The sequence below is a fragment of the Protopterus annectens genome, chromosome 15.part0, assembly GCF_019279795.1.
Source record: "Protopterus annectens isolate FY-2018-M chromosome 15.part0, PAN1.0, whole genome shotgun sequence".
Taxonomy (NCBI): domain Eukaryota; kingdom Metazoa; phylum Chordata; order Ceratodontiformes; family Protopteridae; genus Protopterus; species Protopterus annectens.
Genome location: NC_056749.1, coordinates 391,983,834 through 392,006,645, shown reverse-complemented (window position 1 = coordinate 392,006,645; position 22,812 = coordinate 391,983,834). Strand labels below are relative to the sequence as shown.

The 22,812-nt window shown below is 37.7% G+C and overlaps 1 protein-coding gene across 1 annotated transcript in view; it reads left to right on the top strand.

Moving 5' to 3' along the window:
• LOC122789835 (connector enhancer of kinase suppressor of ras 2-like) overlaps positions 1-22,812 on the top strand; it is a 340,361-nt gene that overhangs the window by 114,185 nt on the left and 203,364 nt on the right. Inside the window, exon 4 of the mRNA XM_044057273.1 lies at positions 8,583-8,654. Within this exon, the coding sequence (XP_043913208.1) occupies positions 8,583-8,654 (72 nt within the window). The remainder of the gene's footprint in view (positions 1-8,582; positions 8,655-22,812) is intronic.

The window sequence follows — 22,812 nt, the reverse complement described above, 5'->3', positions numbered from 1 at the left end:
GCCCTGTTCAATAGGTTAAACATCACTCAAGGCCCAGAAGCAAGAAGTGAAAAAGCTCTTACTGAAAAATAAAGAGATTTGTTTCAGAGTTACCTGTAGGCCTAATACACCAACAAATAGCAAAACATTGGCACTAAAGAAAAGCTGTGCTGTAGGTGTTGTCTGCAGCTCCACTTGGACTCCTCATTGAGCAATGGCTGCAAAGTGTATCCAAAATTACCTGGAAAAAAACAGAGAGAAAAGGAAGGATACAAAACAAATAAAAAAATGAGGTTTAGTATTCAGCAATGCATTTTACTATGACTAACCATTGAAATAAGATAAAAAAATAAACAAAAACATTTTTCTCCTTATCAACAAGATGACCACTGGGCATCCCACCATGCAGAAAGAGGCAGTAAAGTGAGTTGTTGTTCCATATATGGGAATCACGTGCACTTCCAGGATGCTAGGCAGAGACATTGGTGATACAACCCCCCCATACATCACACAATACCTGACAACATATGGAATGGCAGACCTTCCTACAGTGGTCACTGCATCTGTGAACCAGATGGGGCTCTAATTGTGACATGGGTGCAATCTATTGTACCAAGTACATCAGGAAAACACATCACTCCATAAAAGACACTCATAGTCTGTGCTCAGTCCTGAGGTAACAACAAGAAATTGATGTACTGATCCTTACGTGCTAAGCGTACAGCCAGGAACTGCTGAAGTATCCTTGAGGCAGAAGCCTGTAAGATATCCAGAGTGTCTCCAGTTTGTCTCTGGAAGGTCCCAGTGGCAAGTATAGTTAGGGCTATACATATCTTAGTATTGACAGGGATAGGAAGGCCACACATCTCCCAGTCCTCTATGAGAACCATACATACTCACTAAGACCCTTACAATATTCCTGTCCACTCTGAACCTATCAGAAGTATCTTCTGATTGTCAGAATTATAGTGTGCTAACCTTTGCCTGTATCTCCTCCTTCTTGGCCAGTGAGTGCTGTTGAGTGCAAGTGGTTTTGGTGAAGCCAAGACAAGCAACTCACATTGAGAAATGCCAAGGCTAGCAGCAAGTGACAGCATCATCACAGACTGCAAAGCAGATGGAAAAGGTGCGACTCTGTCTTTTATAACAAATCTCTTGATCATGCAGAAAAGTGAGAAAATTTGACTACGAATCACAAGTAGGCAGGAGAAGGCTTCATTACCATGTGCAGTTTTACATCATTTCTCATTTGCATCTCATTATGAATTCATTTGCTTATAATTATTCACAGACATGACATGACAGTGTTGTTGTTGTTGTTGTTTGTCTTTCGGCTTTTTCCCGGTAAGGGGTCGCCACAGGATAGTGTAAGTGGCCTCTATGAATTGCAGCTTGCTGCTCTCATTCGCGGACAGTTCAGATAGCCTTAACACATTCATGTAGTGACTATGAATACCACCGTTAGGCTTATCTACAGAGAAGAGTAGAAACTTACCTTCAAAATACAATTTAAATTTAATGAAGTAACAGAGGTGACATGTAGTTTCCAAGCCTTCGTCTGATGTACGTGGCTTGCAGTCTTCTGGGCTTTTCAGAAATGGATTTACATTTTCTCTTTTGTCAGTAGAAATTTGAAAGGGACAAAAGAAGATTATCAGTTGTAATATTTAAATTTCCTACCAGAAGCTGATATAATTTGATTAAAAATGTATTCCAGTCACAGATGCATTCTTCTTTTAGTTTCTGTAACAGTTTTGCTTACAAATGGGTTATGTTGATTTTTTTCCCATATCTATAGGAAGATGGTTACTGTTGGTTGGAACCATTTTAGTACAGTGCTTTTATCATTTGCAAGAGCATTATCATTTTGTGTTCTAATACAGTATGAGCAAGATTTAATAGATAGCTTTTTGGCAATAGAATGACAGTAGTTATTATTCAGTAGCATAAGGGTGAAGTGGAACATACCTCTCAAACACTTACCACAAGAATGCTGGACAAAGCCAAAATTAATGGGGGGGTTTAAAGGCCCAAAAACCAAAGACAGCTTTTAAATTTTACTTATATAAACTTATCTGGTAGAATAGCAAATGCTGAATTAGCATGCATTCTTATGGAAGTTATGAAATTTGAATCTCAAATTTCTGTCATTATTTAGAAATTTCATTTCTCCATAATTTGCTAGAATGTCTCAATTGTTTTGAAAAACACACCAAGAAAATGCGGAAGAAATCTGGGCTTTCTGAAAAATCCAGGACAGTTGAGAGGAATAATTTTGCTTTATCTGGAATGTATTGAGAGTGTTGCAGTGGTCTTCAGTTCTAGAAGCAAGTTTTATAAACCTACAGATATGGTTTATTGTGTTTTGTAAGATGTGGGTGTTATTCAATCAAATGTTATATATTTGTTCTAAAAGTGCCAAACTAAATATTGCATTATTGTTTGTTGTCTGTACTGCCTTTTGTTGTCTTATTTACATATTATCAAATGTATTTCAATGTTTTGATATTTTCTTCTATACTACCAGTGTTAAAAATCTCAATACACTTTGCTTCATAAAAAAGAAGGCACCTGCACCTGCTTTTCTAACCTTCAAACAAATTGCATCTAAAATAAGCCCAAACAAATCTATCTCAACTATCAAATCAATAATATAATTGGAAAAGTGCATCACTGAGGGAATAGGGATGAGTATATTAATGGTTTACTATCAAAATGTTGAAATTAATTTGGTCTAACGTTCATATGATCGACACATGAATAATAAGTAGTACATTTGGTCGACAGGAAGTGCATGCATATTACCTGTTGACATTATGTTGCAAACAGGGCAAGGATTTTCCCTTGTCTGCACTGTTGTGCAATCTCGGAGTTGTAATATATAAGTAGCAGGAGGTGTGGGGGGTGGCACAGCCCCCCTGCAAAAACACTAGTGTTAGTTTGCAGGTGTTTTTCGACCATTTAAATGTAGACATTTTTTTCAGTATTTTGAACATTCGGTGTAATGACTTTCGATGTTATGAACGTCTACCATGTGAATTTCAACATTTTAATAGTACAGTTTATATTAATAGTCAGATCATACTTTGATTGAGGGCTGAGATAGATAGAAGCAGAGCAAAACCTTTAGTTATTTGTTCACTTTTACTGTTATTAGTTCAAAATGGACTTTAAATGAGAGGTTAGGAGCTAACAAGAGGACGTCCATGTATTTCTACTGTCATAGCTGAGCTATATTACTGCTATGTTGGACTGATATTGTTACGGAGAATGTTTCTTTGGTAATCTGTAAGATATACCTCACAGTACAGTGTCAATTTTACTGATAGGGAGTGTCATATGTATGTTAAAGAGCTAGTAACAAAGGAGGTTATAATTGTTTGCAGCTGTTTTTGAATTTCCATGATAGAAGCTTTTGACATATGAAGTAACATGATACCTGCATATATGGTTATTGATGATAAGAATATAAGAAAATCATTTTACCATCATCATCATCAAACCCTTTTTTTCCCATTTTTCTAAATGGGGTCAGGGTGGCACATCCACTGTTGCATCCTCGCTTGATTCAGTAGCACTCATTTCCCTTCTTCATGAATCAAGACTGGCTGTCACAGGTCTTATCTCACACAGTCCATCCATCTTATTGCTGAACATCCTCATTTCCTCTTGCCTTCTCCCTGTCTCTCCCAAGTCTTCTTCACCAGATTATCCTCTTCTATCTTGCAAATGTGCACATAGCACCATAATCTGTTCTGTCTGACCTTTTCTATAGTTGGAGATGCATTGGCTTCTGCTGTAACATCATCATCATTCCTTCATCTATCCCACAAGGTGCATCCTGCAACCTGTCTGACACTTATCTCCATCACCTCTAGTTTCCTCAATCCTCTCTGCCTTATTTCCCAGGCTTCTGTGCCATGCAGAAGTACTGGTTGCATCACTGTTTCGTATACCTTGCCTTTCAGTTTCTTTGTCATTCTTCTGTCACATACTACCCCTGACACTTTGTGTAGGTTGGCTATAGCCAATCTGATTCTAGTTTTGTGTTTTTCATTCAGCCTTCCCTTTTCCTCAACCTCCCCTTCAAGGTACTTTAAGTTGTCAACCTTTTCCACTATTTTTCCTAACATCTCAGTTTTCAGATTTTATGAACTTGTATGATTTCCCCCATTTGTTGTCATTACGACAGTCTTGTCTGTACTCTGTTTGCATCCAAACTGCTCTCCTCCTGTCTTACTTTCTACTGACTGGGCATTCATTTTTAGTCACATTTTCAAGCATTTTCATGCAATGTGACAGGATTTTGAAATGTCTAAACTGCCCACAGTTGTGAATGTCCCCTTTGTTCTTGTCAATTGGCACTAGAATGCTTATTTTCCAGTCATCTGGGATACACTTTCTTCTCCTTACTGCTTTGAGTACCCCCTGGAGCCATTTCTCTCCAAACTCACCCAATGTCTCAACCATATATGCCATGACATCATCTGAGGCTGTTGCTTTCCCTGATTTTATTTTCCTAAGTGTTGTTCTTACTACATCTAGGGTGGGCTCTTCTTCCTCTGTCACTATATGCTGTTTCTACGGCAGTATAGCTTCTCAGAGGTATTCTTCATTCAGAAGCTGCTGGAAGTACTTCTTCCATCTGTGTTTGATGTCCTATGGCCTTGTGAGCAGGTTGCTCCTGGCATCCATGATGAATGGTATCTGATAACTGTCTTCTTTATCACTCTCTCTCTGCCTTGCAACCTGATCTTTTCTTTGTGCCATCTGCTGAGTCAATCTCCAGTAGCTGTAAGAGTGCTTCTGTTGCCTTTGCTTTTTGTTATGGGGACTGCTGTCTTAGATACTTTGTTACCTGACCTGTATGCCTTATTAGTTTTATCTAAAAAGGTTATCACAAAGGCATAAAATACATAAGTTTACCTGTTCATTTCTTCTAGGTAGTTAATGGTAAAGTAGAATCCCTTAATTTTTGGGTGACAAACTTTAAAAGCACTGAGGAAAAACATGCAAAAAATTGATCCATTACCAAAATTATTGGACTTCTGTGTTCCACTACCAGCTTTCTTTATGTACCTTTTTTAATACCTGGCTTCTTCTAGGTAGTTAATGGTAAAGTAGAATCTCTTAATTTTTGGGTGACAAACTTTAAAAGCACTGAGGAAAAACATGCAAAAAATTGATCCATTACCAAAATTATTGGACTTCTGTGTTCCACCACCAGCTTTCTTTATGTACCTTTTTTAATACCTTGCTCACCCAAAATCTATTCTATAGTCTTGACTGATTTTGTTTTAAGACACTGCCATTCTTCTTTGACTCCACCTATTTCCTTTTCTTCCTGCGGTACTAGGCCTCTAACTATTACCTTGAACTTTTGGGCTTTCAAATAATATATATAAAGTTTGGAATTCAATATTATCTGATATAAGTAGATGGGAACATCTAAATCTTTCACTTTTATCAAAGGCTGCCATAATTAAAATGAACATTCTACCTAAATTCCTTTACCATTTTTCATCATCTGATCAGATAATTCCGAAATCTTTCTTTGAGTCTGTAAACAAAGCGTTGGCTAAATTTTTATGGTTCCCCAAATCTGTTAGAATTTCCTATTCCAGGCTATCAATTTCTAAGGACAGAATTGGGTTGGGTCTTCCTAATCTATATCTCTACTACTTAATTGTTTCATCTAATAAACTTCTCACTATATCTAATTATAACAAAATCTCTCATATAAATCATTCTTTATGGATAAAAATATGGTATAATTACATCATTTCAAAAAATATAAATCCAGAAGCTATTCCTTTTATCTCGTTGGACATCATATCTACTAAAAACTAGTCTATCTTCATTAAGCAAAAGATTAAAGCTTTTCAAATTTTACTTAAACTATGCAATCTAGATAATATCTCTCATCTTATCCAACCAATTCATCTAAACCCAAATATAATGTTAGATAACAAGACTTTTAACTTAACAAAATATCCTCTAATAAAAAAATTTTAAAATTGGAGATGTTTTGAAACATCTTCATTTATCTTTACCTGATTGGTGTAAGATCTTGAAGGTTAATTGGAATTACTCACCAATTCTACGTCAAATAAGAGAGACAATTAAAAATAAGTTTTTGTGTATAGATCCTATAGAACAACAATTAAATAATCTCAGCACGATTATCAGATTGTTATCTTCGTCAGATAAAATGCTATCAAATTCTTATAAATTAATAAAGAGCTTAATAATGGATCACAATTCCCTTCTATCTAATGTCTGGTTAAATTATAATCCCCAGATATCTGAATGTCAGAAACTCATGGCCATTAGATATACAAAGGAATTTATTCCTTTTAAAAAATTATTGTACACACAATTAATGATTAATAATGATGCCTATTATACCCCTTATAAATTAAATAAATTCAACCCAAACAAATCCTCATCATGCTCATGCTGTTTTCATCCCCAAGCAGATCTCCTTCATATCTTGTGGTACTGTCATTTTTCTCATAGATTATGGACCTCTTTGAAAGTTAGACTGCAGAGAATGGGATATTATAAGTCTACATTGTCCTGGGAATTTGCTATTCTTCATATTCCATTAATTCATCTTTCAAAATCAGATATTCATGTCATCATATTTATTTGCTCCTTATTAAAACTCTACATAACACAAAATTGGATTGATCGAACCAAACTAAATTGGGTGTCTTTTCAGAAAATGGCATATTCATATATTGATGCTCAAAGAAATATAGTTAGAAGTCCAAAAAAAAGTCATTAAAAAAGTTAGTGTTAGAAAAAGTTTTAAATATTATCAATTGTTAATGCCTTCAATTCTTTTATTGTTTTTATAATGGTATATTTTTTTTAAAAAGCCTAACTTGTATATAGTGTATATATCTCATAATGTTTTGTTATCTTTATTATATGTAAATTCTCATGAATGATTGTTTTCTTTAGAGTTGCAATATGTTCATTCAAACTTATTGATTCATGTACAAAACTCCTAAATGTCTTGCTTTATATACTTAATAAAAAATTTATTGAGAAAAAAAAAAAACTTTTGGGCTTTCACTCCAGTCATCTTCCAGGTCTTCAGCCTAGTCTCTATTGAAGTGACAGCTATCTCTGACCACTGCTTGCAATTGATTGCGACCAACAGTGGTTAGTGTTGTAGACTGACAGTTTCATTAGAAAAGGGTTTGCAATCTCTGGTTCAACCTCAGTGTCCTTTCCTTACTAAGAGGATGTCTTCCTGAGCTACATGTTGGCCGCTCTTTTATGTGACCTTGTGACTGTCTATTGCTGAACTATGTGTTAATCACAGTCAAGCCATTTGTCAAAGAGAAGTCTAGAATGGCCTCTCCTTTATTCCTGTTGCTCCACCCATGTCATGTCTGCAACATGAGCATTCAGGTCACCCATTATCAATATCAACTTAGGATTGTCCTGCTTTATCTAGTACATCCTGCAATTGCTGGCTGAATGCAGTCTTTTCCTTACCGTCACAACCTTGCTGTGGCGTGCAGGCTGAGATTGTTAATACTGACCAAGAACTTCATTTATGAACAAAGACAGGAGAATGTGGCAGAGTACTGAATCTTAAGGTATGTGTGTTAAGGAGATCTCTTCATAAGAAATCCAGTGAATTCTGTATTTTGAAGGTTCTTTAAGGTTAATTAGTTCATTCACCTGTGCAGCTATTCATTCTGCAGCAGGTTAGTAAGCTGTGCATTCTGGCTGGCTTCAGAACTTTTTTGTATGAACAGGATTTTTATAGGCTACAAATGTGATAGCTGTCGGCGTCTGTCTTGCAGTATTTACTGTGTTACTCATGTTGCTCTGTACTGCAAAAAGCTTCATAAAGGAAAGACATGAAAGAAAATATATGTTCATTTTGTATATTTATTTAATTTGACTTTTTTCCCATCTCCAAATGAATTATTCAGTTTTATGATTTTAAATCTAAAAAAATATGACATGGATGTCAAATAGATGAAAGTTGTATTGATACCTTTTTTGAAGAAAAAAGGAAGTTCACATGTTTTGAGAGACAGAATTTTCTCTTTTTCTCTTGTATAACTGCATACATGAGTTTTACAACTCTGGAAACTGGAGCATTTAAACACTGGTGTAATGTATTAAATGTGTGTAGCATGTAACTCTGAAAACCGGATGTCTTCTGCAGCATCCTGGCACAAATGACACCTCATCTTGACAGGAAAAATAAATTCATAGCCTCATATAACTACTAACAATAATAATAATACTTATACAGTGGTGCAAGACACAGAAATGAAAATGGGTTTTCCCTGTACACGGGCTTTGTTGTGCAGAAACAAAGCTTTGTAACTTAGACAGGCACTGATATTTAGAAATACACCTTGTTTTATATCTTTAAAATTCGACAAATCACTAACAAGAGATTAATTATGTTATGGTGGACTCAGATGTTGCACCTATTTTTACTGTACTGATATACCACAGCATACAGTTATGTCTTTTCGGAGATTAATACATTATAATTCTGCAAATTAAGTGCATTTTATAAAATACTTTTGGTAATGGATCAATTTTTGCATGTTTTTCCACAGTGCTTTTAAAGCTTGTCACCCCAAAATTAAGAGCTTCTACTTTGCCACCGACTGCCTAGAAGAAATGAACAGGTAACTTTATGTATTTTATGCCTTTACGATGAGCTGATTAATATGCAGGGAATGCTTTACAGAAAAGAGGTTTCCACAACAGTAGGTTTATTTCTAATTTTTTGTACATTCCAGGGCATTCACAGTGACAGCCTTCAAACTGTTGCACATCTAACATACATCTGTAGTCAGCAAGGCATGTCATGGATGGCAGATTCTTCTTAATGGAGTCTGTCACTCCTGGTAAATGGTGCCTTTTTAATGAAGTGAAGGCTTTCTGACAAAATCAGTGGCATGCAACAGCGTATTGTGTACTTCTAAGTGCAGTCTGGAAGTAATAGTTTTTACAATTATGAGAACACCTGATGATTGTTAGTTATATAGTTCATTTATTTCTGATATGCTCATGTGTTATAAATGTAATTCTGGATGTAGAAATGTAACAGTGATGACAGTGAACAAGCAAAAGTAATGAGTGAAGTAATTCTGCTGCATTAGGGGTACATCTGGAGAGAATAAATATTAATGATGCTTTGAGTATTTCTACTTGGCATGGAATATATATATAGGGTACAAAGTTCACTGTTATAATTATTCTTGTTTCTACAATAATGTACACTGCTTAGCTATGTAAAAACAATCTTTGCCTTGCCTGTGAACTGCTCTATAATCATCATACCACCATGTAGTCTACCTGCTTTAACTTGCTGTGGTCGTCTTCCTTTCCTTATTGATGCTGATGTACTCTTATATCTAATGATATATTTTGTGCCAGTTTTGGTTGTCCTTATTTGGTTACTCAACATAAAACATTTTTGGAAAGATATGTGCCAAGGATGTCTATCCATGTACTGAAAAGTCAGTATATCAAAAGGTGACTGATCAAATACAACTTATCAATCAGCAGCCTATTGAAAATAAAAAAGAGAGAAAGAAAACCATTGTTTTTGAAAAGGAACCCCCCTACACCACCCACATCTCCTGATAATTATATATGCCAACTCCGAGATTGCATTACAGTGGGGAAAAGGCAAATTCCCCAATCTCTACTATATTGCAATCTCACATGGAAACAAAGTCAGCACATCCAATCAGCTGTGCCATATTTTATCTTTGTCAAAAAGTTGACTTTTGAAAACTTTAAAGTAACAGAAAAAGCAAATCTAGTACATATTTAATACATAAATGAGATATAGCAAATTATCCAGTTTCAGTTTTCATTACAAACTTTATCACTGGCTTGTCTTCACTTCAGATAATACGTTAATCAAAGAGTTGTCTTTTTACAAAGTGTTGCTTTGTTGAATCGCATTTGCTAAAAACAGTACAGGGATAACGATGTTTTAATAATGACTGTGCTTTGTGGCTCCATGTCAGTATGATACCCAATATTCCAGGTCACACCATATCAAAAATTAAGGAGCAGATGTTCTGCATATACTGATCACTGCTGAAGTACCCTCAGCTATATGGGATCATATTCTGCCAAGGATACAACATCCAGCCAGGTTGCAAATCTTCAGGACACCTCCCACATACTTAAACTATCAGACAACTCAAACTGAGCTGAATAAAAAACAAGTATGAGTGCCAACCCCTTCAGATCTTTACTGTTGCTGAAGAGTATCCTTAGGCTTTCAAGGATTGATACAGCTTGGTGCTGTTCCTTTGTTGGACGGATAAGTTCCCTTTGGGGAAAACATTTCTATTTACTTAATATTGTTTGTGTTTTATCACTTTCCTCTTCAGGAAAGTTATTTTGAAGCTTGGAGATTTCTGTTTTAATGGACTGTCATGAGACTGTATCACCTTTAAATGGGAGTGCTCTTTTTTCCTGTCAGTTTTAAAGTTGTGTAAAGTAACCGAAAACTATTATTCTGTGGAGAAATTGTGTTTGTTTTACTTCTTTGGGGCTGGCAAAGTGTTTTAAAGTGCTTTTTGCTGTGTTTTTCTATGAAAATAGTGAGTTTTAAAGAGTTGTGTTTTTTACCGACATTTGCTCTTTGTCTTCCCTGAGAAAGAGGCAACATTTTCAGCTTGAACATGGAACCAATTACCAGACATAGTTGGTTAAGCAAACAGCCTTTGTAGCAGGTTTGCAATTTGCCTCAACCACAGGTGGGTGAGACTGCTGTGACCATTAATTGTTATCTCCCTCTACTCTTCCCTCATTAGGCCAGTCATCGAGTACAATGCCCCATTTGGCTTGTACCTCACTAGACACATACAACAACTGGAGAGGCTGCAAAAGTACCTCACAAACAGGATCTTAGGCCTTAAAAAGGTGTCCTATATGAACAGACTCAAAAAACTCCAACTATTCTCTGTCTCATATCGCCTATTTAGAGGTGATCTCTGCTTGAGTTACAAAGCCACATCTGACCCAGCTCTGTTAGAAATGTTACATCTAAAGAAATCCTAATCCCTCCACACCACACGCTCCAGAGAACTCAACCTCATTACCACAATCAACAGAACATGCTGGAGGGACAAGTTCATAACCCAGAGACTGCCCATGCTATGGAATAGGCTCCCCGTACATGTCAAACAGAGCACCTCACTGGCCCTCTTTAAGAGAAATCTTTATGAGTGGATGGGAAATAGAAAATTCACCCCAGGGATCACTCCAGTGGCTCTACTCGACAGAGGCACTGGAAACTAAGATCTGGTGGCACGATACCGAGGTAATCCTATGGGCTATGAACCTCAGACCACTCATCTTTTAACCTGGATCCCTCTCATGCAGCACCTGCAGTGACTATGAACCGGGGGATTAACCACCTCTTCTGCTGCTCTTGGGGTCCCCTCAGTTGGAAAGGGAGAACCACTCTTCTTAGTCCTGGAAGAGAGACTATGGAAGGCTTCCTTGTTGTGTCAGAGTCTGTGTTCATCCCTGAGGAAGCTCTTACTGCCATTAGTAATATGGCTGGATCCATTTTTCAGGTCAAAATAAGAAGGAAAACTAAGCACGTTTCTACTCTTTCTCATATTTCCTTAGACAGAAGTAGTTTACTGGATCAAGCTTGGGGTTTAATTGAGACTTTTGATCCTTTTTGTAAAGTAGTTTCTTATGTAAGAAAGAGGAATACGTCTTTTACTGAAGAGATTCAAGATTCTGAATCTGAACAAGAAGATGAAGGGACAGATACAGGGTTTTCTCCTCAGAATTCTGAAGCAAACTCTGTGGAAAACTTCTGATTCTCCCTGTGGGGGGATATCTTTCTCTGAGACTGTTGCTAGAATGTGCTAGTGTTTTCAGTGGGAGAACACTGAGGTTTCTCAGTCCCTCAGAAAATATCTGAATTGTTACAGAAGGAATTTTCAGAACCTACACCCATTCCTCCTGTTCTGTGTGTTTAGAAAATGTCTGTGTTACCATTTGCAATTTTTATGATAGCCAGCTGCCCTTAAAAAGCAGCTAGGATGTATAAAGTTACTCAGTCTTTTAAGTTTGTATACACTATTCCCAAACCTGAACCATCAGCTATAGCTTTAGTTGACCCTGCTGCTGCTAAACACTTAGTTATTTCCAGTCCTACTCTTTCTGATAAGGATGGGAAAATTATTGATAGTTATGGGGAAAAGTGTATACTTCTACAACTTTTATTTTCAGAATTTTTAATTGTCAAGCTCATATGTTAAATGTTGTTATGACTAATTGTGAACGTATGATGAATGTTTTATATGCAGTTTCTTCTTGTGAGGAAAAATCTGCTTTAAATAATTTATTTCGGTAGCGTTGTTGCCTCACAGCAAGAGGTTCTCCCGTTCGATTCTCGGCTTGGGTTGGAAGTGCCTTCTGTGTGGAGTCTGTATGTCCTCCCCGCGGTCGAGAGGGCATTCGAAAGACATGCGTTGAATGGGCATGCCTTCGTTGAAGGTTGGACATCGGGCTGGCAACTCAACACCATAAAAAACAACTGCCAATCATTAGCTGACCAGAGTTCCGCTGGGGCGACCCCTAACCGTGAAAAGCCAAAAGACAAACAACAGCTACTGCACAGGGCACAACTCATTGTTTACAGTATGTGTGTTTATATGACTCTGTTAATACTTTTTTAAGGTATATAGCCATTGGTACTGTTTTAAGGAGTTTTGTTTGGCTGCATTCTCAGAAACTCACAAATGATGTTAAAATTAGATTTTAATTTACCCTTTGGATAATGATTTAATTTTTACCCTCCCCTCTGCTGCAGAGGTGATCAAAAAGTGTGATGAAAAGAAGGTAATCTGATTAAGAGGAAATCTCTAAGATTTTTCAGACATCCGGTTCCAAATTTTCTAAGGAATTCTCTAACTCTTCATCTAACTTTGTCAAAAAGCAGAATAAACAGTTTTAACAAAGTACAGGTAGACAGACATTTAAGAAGAAATGGCAAGTGGTTTCCAAAAATAAGTCTCAAACCTCCCAAAACAAAGGATAGTCCAACAAGTCTGAATGATTGTTCAAGAGACCTTTTGACTCCCTCCCACCCTGGTCCCTTTTTTTTCTAGAAAGTCTGAATCTCAATTTTAAATTTTGGCAACAGATAGTTTCAGACAAAAAGGTTCTGAAAATCATTAATCAATATCACAGATGGCAGTGGGAGGAATTTTTTTTTTTATCTTTTAGCATTCTTTGCCATCTATAGCATTGACCAGGCCCCTAACCAGCTGAAGCTTGCTTATTGTTGTTGTTTATTCTGGTTCTGGGAGGCACATTGACTCCCCAGTGAAGTCTGTTATTTCACATACTGACTTGGGTGATCAGGAGGGTCCCCCATGGTCCCATCCAGTGTATGCCAACTTCAGTGACATTTTAAAATTAGTGAAACAGAGGAGAAATTGTCCTTTTTGAAGTCTATTGGTGAGACCCCTTTAATTCTACAGTGGTACATGCTGTGGGCTACCTAGCTGACTTGGTTGCCAGGGCAACATGATGGAAACTAGAGTCCTCTGAGTCAATATCAAGAAGCCTAATAAAATATTTAGACCTCCCAAGAACAGACAGTTTTATCCCAAGGGTCATCTTATAGACTCCATTATCATAGCATCAGCAAGAAAGATAGAGCTGATAGATTATTCTGCCTCTGTCCACTTACCAAACAAGGAGTCCAGGGCACTGGACAGGGAGGCATAGGGAGTAGGGTTTAAGAACCTTTACCCTCAGGGCTTTAAACTGCACCATTCACATGAACTGCTTTCAAAGAGACTTAGCAGAGCAAGCATTAGTCTTTTTGAAGATGCCAGCCACTCTGGAATCCTGACAATGATTGGAAACTACCTTTGGCATTATTTAATGTTCCCAATCACCTCATACAGCTGATACGTAATGTAGTTGATGGAACAAGAGAACTTATGGGTGCAGGCATTATGATGAGGTGTCATGCCTGGCTTTGCTCTTTTGACTTTGTGACAAACTTAAAGGATTCTTTGAGAATGTCCCATATGACAGACCCTTCTTGTTTGGAGCTTATGTTACGGAAAAATGTGTAGGTGTGAGCAGGATGGCAAAAACTGTGCCTGCTACAAGAGTCAAGTTTGAGACAAGAATTCACAGTGATCATACAATAAGAACAAAAAGTTGCCCAAATCCCTATGGTTTAGAGATTCCTTGTCTCAATCTTTTACTCTACATCTGAAAGAGATGACTGTAGCTGAGATAGTCCCTTCAGTGGACACAGACCCAGAGGTCAAGGTGGTCCATAAAAGCAGGAAAACTAACTGTCTCTGAATGGCTGCTTGACTGTTCCCTTCTGAAGGCAGTCAGTAGTTATTTATCCATGTTACTCCCCTGTGGAGATGACCATCACATAGGATTCTATAAGGAAGATACTATCTAGAGGCGATACAATTCCCTTTTTTAGGTCTACTCCCCAAACCAAATTGGCCTCTTCTAGACATACCACCTCGTCAACAAAAAGTAGCCAAAAAAGAAATCCATTCTCTTCTAAAAAGGGGCCATACGAGGTCCCACCAGACCAGACAGAGTCAAGGTATAATTCATGATTCTTTAATATTCTGAAGAAAAACATGGACCATAGGCTAATTCTGGACCTCATCTACCTACATACATAAAAAGAGCCACTTCAGGATGGTCATGATGCAAATGATTTTGTCTTGTCTATGGGTAAATTAAATGATGTACTTTATAGATCAGGGTGCTAATCTCCATATAAAGAAGCCAAAAGCCCCCAGGAGATACCTATGCCTCTGCCTAGGAGCCAGTTACTTTCATTTCAGAGCCATGCCCTTTGCTACCCCACCCCCCGCCAATGTTCAAGTGCATGACAGTAGTAGCAGCAGCAAATCTTTGACAAGTACTTCATGTGTTTCCATATCTGGATGACTGGTTTCTTACTGCCATGTTACAAGAGTCATTGATCAATGCCAGGGACTACTTGCTTCAGCTTTCTCTGTCATTGAGCATAGCAATAAACTGTGAAAAATCAGAGTGGGTACCAACTTAAACCATCCAGTTCTTAAGATGTCACCTGGACACAACAACACACCTACTTTCCTTGTCTATGGACAGTGTTTAAAACCCGCTAACTTCAATCCAAACCATACTTCAGTATCCCACTCCATCAGCAGTGCTTTTCCTCAGGGTTCTGGGGCTAATGGCTTCTTCCATCTCCATGGTGCAGTTTGTTCAGTATCACTTGAGAATACCTGAGTGGTTGTTCAGAGTTCACCACCCATTGTAGAGTTCACGGACAAAGGTGTCTGATTTTCCCATTTATCAATTTAGGGAAATCTTTTCATATGCCATAGCTAGTAGTGGTAGTCACCACAGACAACTCCTCCTTGGGGGTGGGGGATGGGGCATTTAAACGGGAGGATGGAAATTTAAAACAACAAGAAGTCAATCTTCACATCAGGATCTTGGACATGAGCGCAGTTCTTCTTGCATTGCTTGAGCTTCAGGATTTCTTATCTCTGAGAGTGATTTCCATCCAAACTGAAATCACAGCAATGGGAAAAAACAGGTCCTATCCCTTATGCACAGCAGCCACAAGAGAGTGGCAATTGGTGATTATTTTGCATTAATTCCTAAAAGCATGCACATTCCTTGAATAACCAACCCTCTTGCCAGTAGGCTCAGCAGATCCATCCTGATGCCTCATGAGTGGTATCCCAATCAAGTGGTAGTGCAGCAGATATTAAACTGCTGCAGGCAAACCTGCTACAATTATTTCCCTTCCCAGCCTTACCAAGTACATTTTTGATTTGATCCATTCAAAGGGGCAGTCCCTAAGAGATGCTGTAGTTAGGCAGTGGCCCTCCAAACTGGTTTGAACATTCCGCCCTACTTTCCCTAATACTAGAATTTCAAGAGAAAGCCATAAGATGCAAAACTCCAGTAATCTTCATTTCTCCTTATTTGTCCAGGCAGCTTTGGCTCCCTCTGCGAAAGCCTTATATCAGGGACCCTTCCTGGCTCTTGGATCCTAGGAAGGATCTACTGTCACACTCCCCCTCCTCCAATCCAGATTGCCTCACCTGGAAATGCACAGCCTCAGCTTAACTACCTGGTTTCTCCAATTCCTAAGATGGTTAATGACTCTTTTGTCACACTAAATTATTTCCTATTGGCATCTCAAAAAGAGTCTATGTGCAAACATCCCTGCAGTAAATTTTAGTTTCGCTATCTGAGTCACAGAAAAGGGGACAGACCTTCTTAATGCCACTATTTCTGTAATTCTTTTTTTCCTTTCACATATGTTTGACTCAGGTACAAGATGTTCTACTATCAAAGCACAGTTAGCTGAAATCTTCAGTATTCATAATGGTCATAATCCCCATTTCATGGCTACCTGCAGAATTTGTAGAGCATTCCTCAAAGATGCCTTTCTTCTCTGTCCTCCATTCAGAGAACTGGTACCCCTTTAAGACCTTAATTTTGTCCTGAAAACACTGTCAAAGATATCCTTTTGAGCCATTAAAGTTGGAAGTCAGACGGGGTTTTAAAGACAGTCCCAAGTGGCCCTAGGAACAATTCCTAAGGGGCACCACTGGTAACTACTCTTTTTGAAGAGAGTGAGTATATCACACTAATAGAGTGACTTCTGTCAGTTAGCCAGTTTGATATCCAGTGAGTAACATGATGGATTACGTTTAGTTTGACTAGATTGTCGATAATGTCAGAATATGGGTTAGTATCAAATGCCTTGGCCAGGTCCAGGTAAACAGTGTGAATTGATTTGCCTGAGTCTAATGCATCAGAGTCATGTTTAAAGAAGACCACCAGGTTCAGGATCTGCCTTGAACAAACACAAACTTGCTTGGATCCAGGGCTTGCAGACTGCTTATGTCCCTGTGAATAAATTTGATGATGCATTCCACTCTGATGTATTTCATTGCTTTGCTGATAAGGCTGGTGAGGCTTATATGTCTTTAGTTTCCTGGATCAGTACTGGCTGCCCCCTTGTGGAATGATATGACTACTGCAGTTCTCCAGTGCTCTGGCATGAATCCAGTGCAGCGTCTGAGATTGAATAGGCTGTGGGATCTCTCCTGGTCTGAAAATGAAATTTCTCATAATCATTCCGTCTCAGCTGGACAAGTATCTGTAATGTATGTCTGTAATTCATTACCTAGTCTTTCTGTTTTGTTACTGCAGTTGGCTCATTGGGCATGAGTGTTTAATTGTCTACATCTTCAGGAAGTACTTTGAAATGGCTAAGGTCTGTCATATATTTGGCGAAAAAAAAAATATGTTCAAATGTTGTCCATAATGTTTACCTGTGCACGCTAAGTGTCCTATGTTTTTATTTGCTGAACTAGGGACTTATGACTTTGCAGCTTAGTATTTTTTATGCTGTTGATGACATTTTATACAGTTCTATCAAAATAGAAAAGTGTTTACTGTATGCAAGTGTGCATGTGGAACTGTTCTTATGCATCTAAAAATGCATCAGTAGTGCTTGATTAAGTGTTTATCTTTGCAAAGCATTTCTCCCCAGACTTGCTCTAGAAGTGGGTTTCACCCAGTAATAATAAATAATAATGAATAAATACATAAATATGCTCTAAGGAAAAGAGGAAGGCTGTTCCATTTCTCAGGTCCAATGACAAATATTAGTTTTGCTGGATGTGTTGAGTTTTGTGAAATGTTTCCACACTGCAGAAAACAATAACTTACTTGGATGTTCCAGGTTCAGCTTTTACCCATATGAGATCTATCAGTTAGCAATACTTCTTTACTGAATGGGTTGTGACTGACCTAGCTAAAATTCAAAACAGCAGAAGGAAGAAACTGAGAAAATGCTCCCAGAAGTAGGTAAGTCTCACTTCATCAGACCAATGGATCCCTAGCTACTGAGGGGCAGTACTATAGAGGTTAACTCTATGTGAACACACTGCAAGGAACTACTGAAACTAACTATCAACATTCGGTTTACCATAACCGAGTACATTGTGAAAGGGATTAGGACAGTGAACAGAGAAAAAATATATACACACTGACTGGGGGGTGAAACAGCAAAATAAGCAGAAGAGAAATTATCAGGGGGTAAGCAAAAGATAAAACAGCATATGTCTGACAACCATTCTTAAAATATAATTAAATGGGCCACCTTAAATGAATCATAGTCAAGATATTATAAAGTGGACAAATTGTAGATGAGCACAAAAAAAGGAAATCTCTTCAGGTAGTAAAAATGAAAGTGAGTTGTAGACTCAAGTCTAGATGATGCTCTTTTTCAAAGGAAACTATTTTTAACAATTGACAACATAAGGTTCTGCACTAAATGTGCATCTAAAATGGTTGCTCATGTGCAATTAAATATGGAATATGGTAACTCAAGCAGAAACTGAATGTTATGAGTATGTGATGTACTGAGAATATAAGCGTTTAGAGATGCCATTGTTGATTCATGTCTTCAATCACATGTAACTGAGATGAAATAACACTCAGATATAAAAGGCAAGGACACGTGTGATGTCACTAAACGAATAAAGAGAGACAGCATCTCAAGCTGATGTCATAAACAGAGCTAAAATTAGTTTGTTTTGAATCTGGGATGATCATCTGCAAACCACTCTGATGAAATACAGCGGCAGCCAAAACAAGACAACCGCAGCAAGAAGTATGAATATTTCTGTGGGCGCAACCCCCCTCTCTTCATGTATAGGCATGCCCCATACAACCCCTTCTTAACTTAATCCACTTTGTTGCTCTACCTCAAGGAAGAAAGGACAAGTCTCTTGAAGAGCTTTTCACTGTCTGTTTTGTTTTACAGCTGATTTTGTATTTTCAGTCAGGCAGTTGCTGCTTTGGTAACCTACTCCCATCTTTTTCAGTCTCCAAAACAAAAACTGTGCAGTGTTCTATGTGATATGAATGAAAATCAGAATGAATGTACACCTCATTAAAGAAGATGATGTGGTTCAAACGTTACAGTGTGCAAATGCTGGGGTATGGGAACAGGCAGTAAGCTCAAATTTGGCCTACACATTAAAGTTTAATCTTGAACTTGGCAACAGTGAGGAAACGGATTCAACTGTAGGTCATTGTTAAAATCCATAGCATCTTTATGGTTTCTGAATGGTGGAAGAAAGAAGTCACATTAGCTTAAACTAGTGTACAGAGGTAGAAACTAATAATCGTTCCTCCTGACCTGTCTGCAAGACTGTAATTTGGCCACTGTCAAAAATCAAACGAACAAGAATCCAACTAATAATCACACCAGAAATGTGGAAAAAATAGCAAAATTCCAGATAAAACTCCACAGATTTATTACAGACAGTTAAGTGCTTTTGGCCCCAATAGGGATCCCTTTTATATAAATGGGCATGAATTTAAAGTTAAAGGGCACTTCAACTGTGAGTTTAGTTGGATAGTTTATATTGCCTATTGTGATCTTGTCCTGATTTTTATACAGGGAAAACCTCCAGAAAACTAAAGAGGAGAATTTATGAATATGATTTGGAGATTAACAAGGCAAAAACTACTAACACATTGTACAGACACATACATGCTTTCCCTAGTCACAGATTTATATTTACAGTTCTGGAGCCAATAAAAAGAGCCCCAAGGGGCTATATTATTGAAGAACACTTGTTGGTTAGGGAACTTATTTGGCAGTTGAAATTAAATGCTGCTGTGCCCCATGGGTTGAATGAAGCTTGCTCTATTAGCCCTTTTTTAGAATTAAAATGTTTATATATTTAGTAGTTTTTTTAGAATAGATATTATTTATATTATTTTAAAAGTAGGTGTTATGTAAACATATATTCAACATCTTATAAATTAAGGGCCTGTTATCCTAACATGAGCCCATTTAATCATTCAGGAGCATACTCATTTGTTTTTATACTGTTTTATGCATTTGTGTTTTTGTTCAAGTACTTGGTTCTACACACACGTTTGTGTTTTATTGTTTTATTAAATTGATTGATTTATTGGATGTCACATGATTGCTTTGAGATGTATTTAAATGGATTGTGTTTTAATAATGGCAGTTGTGAAGAAGTCCCACTTGGCGATGAAAGCGCTTACCTGTGTGTAATAAATCTGTGTTTTATCTGGTCTTTTGCTGTTTTTTCCACATTTCTGGTGTAGGTATTAGTCGGGCCGCTGTGCAAGGTAGTGGCTGTTTCATTTGTAGCAAGCTCTATTTCTTTCCATTATGACACAGAACTATATAATAGCTGCCTTTGTATATGTCCCTTCCCTCAATATCAATTCCTTTTCTAACACATCAACAACTTGAGAAATTCGCTGGGATGAGAAATTATGGCAGAATGGCTACCTTTGCCTTCATCATCATGCGATAATGGACTAACTGTTGATGATTTCAAATTTTTACATTGTACTGCTCTGTCTTTGGGGAGCTTGTGGACCTGCTGTGGCAATCACCAGAATGTATTAGTGGGAAGGAGACTTTGTTTTTGTTTTTATTTATTTATTTATTTATTTAGTCCAGTTTGATGACCGGTGAGGTCCACTGGGCTCGGGGAGCCCATTTTCAGTGGAGGCCCGGGGAGAAAAGCTCCAACAATACATAGTTACATGAATAATTACTAAGAAACTTTGCATTACTGACAAATAAACAGGTAGCATTCATAAAGAAACAATTACAATTTTGTTTAGGTGTACAGGCAAATGGCCTTGAGGCTAGATTTTACAGTATAGTTATTTATACATAATACAAATGAGCAAGGTTAGCTAGGTGAGAGGTTAGCCAGGAGTAAAAGTGGAGGAGACCTTGAGAGGTATAGGGTGAAGAGTACAGTTGCATTTCCTGTTTGAGTAAAGGTCAGAATGAAGAAGAGTTTTAAAGTTTTCGAGGTTATCGCAGGTCCTAAGAGTGGAGGGAAGAGCATTCCATTTTTTGGCTAAGGTGAAGGAAAGTAGAAGTTGACCAGCTGGACACTTGGGTTTGTGGATGGTGATTAGGTTTTGGTGGGTAGATCTAAGCGTTCTATGGGGAGTATATGGTTGGAGGATACTGGAAAGTGCAGGGCACTTGGTAGGTTGGAATAGTAGTCTATAGGCAGTCATGATTTGGAGAAAGTCAAGTTGGTTATGGAGTTCAAGGCAGTTTAATGAGTGAAGGGAGGAACAGTGATGAGAGGAAGATTTGGCTTTGGTAGCAAATCTGGAAATTTTATTGTAACATACTTCTAGTTTGGAGGATAGTGAGGAGGATAAATTAGTAAGCAGAGGTGCGCCATACAGTCGAGAGAGAAGGAGATAAGTAGTGGCGAGAGTTAGTCTGGTAGCAGGAGAGAGGAAGTGGTTGTTTCTATAAAGTAGGCCGAGTTTTATGTGGGTTTTCTTTAAGTTTAGCTGGACGTGAGTATTAAATTTTAGGTGTTCATCAATGTTTACATCAAGAAGTTTGGCGGAGGGAACGACCTCTAAAACTGAGTTGTTATGGCTGGTTATTTGGAATGAGTTTTTATCAACAGGGGTGGACTTAGGAGAGAATAGAAGGATTTTAGTTTTGTTAGCATTTAATGAGAGGCGATTTTGGAGCATCCAGTTTTCAGTAGTTGAGAAGGCTGTGTGTGTCAGTAGTTGGAGATCTGTTAAGTTGGAGGTGCAGCAGATCAAAGTAGAATCGTCAGCATATTGAACAATTTTAGTATTGGGTATGGCCTTGTAAAAGTCATTAAAGATGTTGAATAGAACTGGGCCAAGTATGGATCCTTGGGGTACTCCAGTGGGGGTAGGACGGATGGTGGAGGTGCCCTGGCCCATTTGACAACCTGGGACCTGTCGGAAAGATAACTGGAGAACCAGGAGAGAGCTTTGTGGGAGAGATTGTGATTAGACAGATGATTAAGAAGGTGGGTGTGGGAGATGGTATCAAAAGCTTTACATAAGTCCAGCAGAACTGAGGATACTAAATTACCAGAGTAATTTTTTAATTTTTAGTATTTTTTTTTTTTTTAGTAGTTTTTTTTTCCCATTAAAGCAGTGTCACAAATCAGGCTTTTCTCACTTAGAATATTTTGAGAGCAACTGGATGCTATCAGTTCACCACATGAGTCAAATGAGAGATATTGTGTGTTGTAAGTAAAATTAAAGGTTCCAGGGAAGCAAAGGTGGACTTGTTACTAGTTTCCATTAATACTAAGATAAATAAAATATATAATTTGTGTCATTGATAGAGGCTATACTGGCCTACTATTATAGCATTTCTGAGAAGGTATATATGATAGTGAAGTGGAGTCTGCCTGACTTCTATGTTTGTGTAAACATTTAATAGTCCTAATTTATTATTGTTTGAGCTGTCAGACTCCCCAGAGAGGTGCAGTGTTTATGAAGTGATACAATAGATTAATTCGCACACTGATGCACTGCATTAAAGTACACACTTCAATGTCATGGCCTGAATACAAAACTGATTATTTTCCCTTATAAAAGGGTCAAACATAAACCGACTTGGTTAGTTATAATGGGAAATACTTCAGTTAGTCATTGCAGTTTCTCTTACTAAAAAGCTTACAGTATAATTTCATGGCAGGAATTTGTTCATTTAAAAAAATATAATATGACCCAGCAGAGAAAAGCTGGACGAAGCAGTCAAGCAGCATTAATGGCATTGCCCCTTGTCTTATTAAGACATTCACTTTTATAAAATGCCTTTGGTAGAGAGACTACAAAGCCAGATTTGTATAGGCAATGATGGGCAACATTCTGCCACAAAATATTACATACACTAGTTTATAAGATGACATTGTTTCT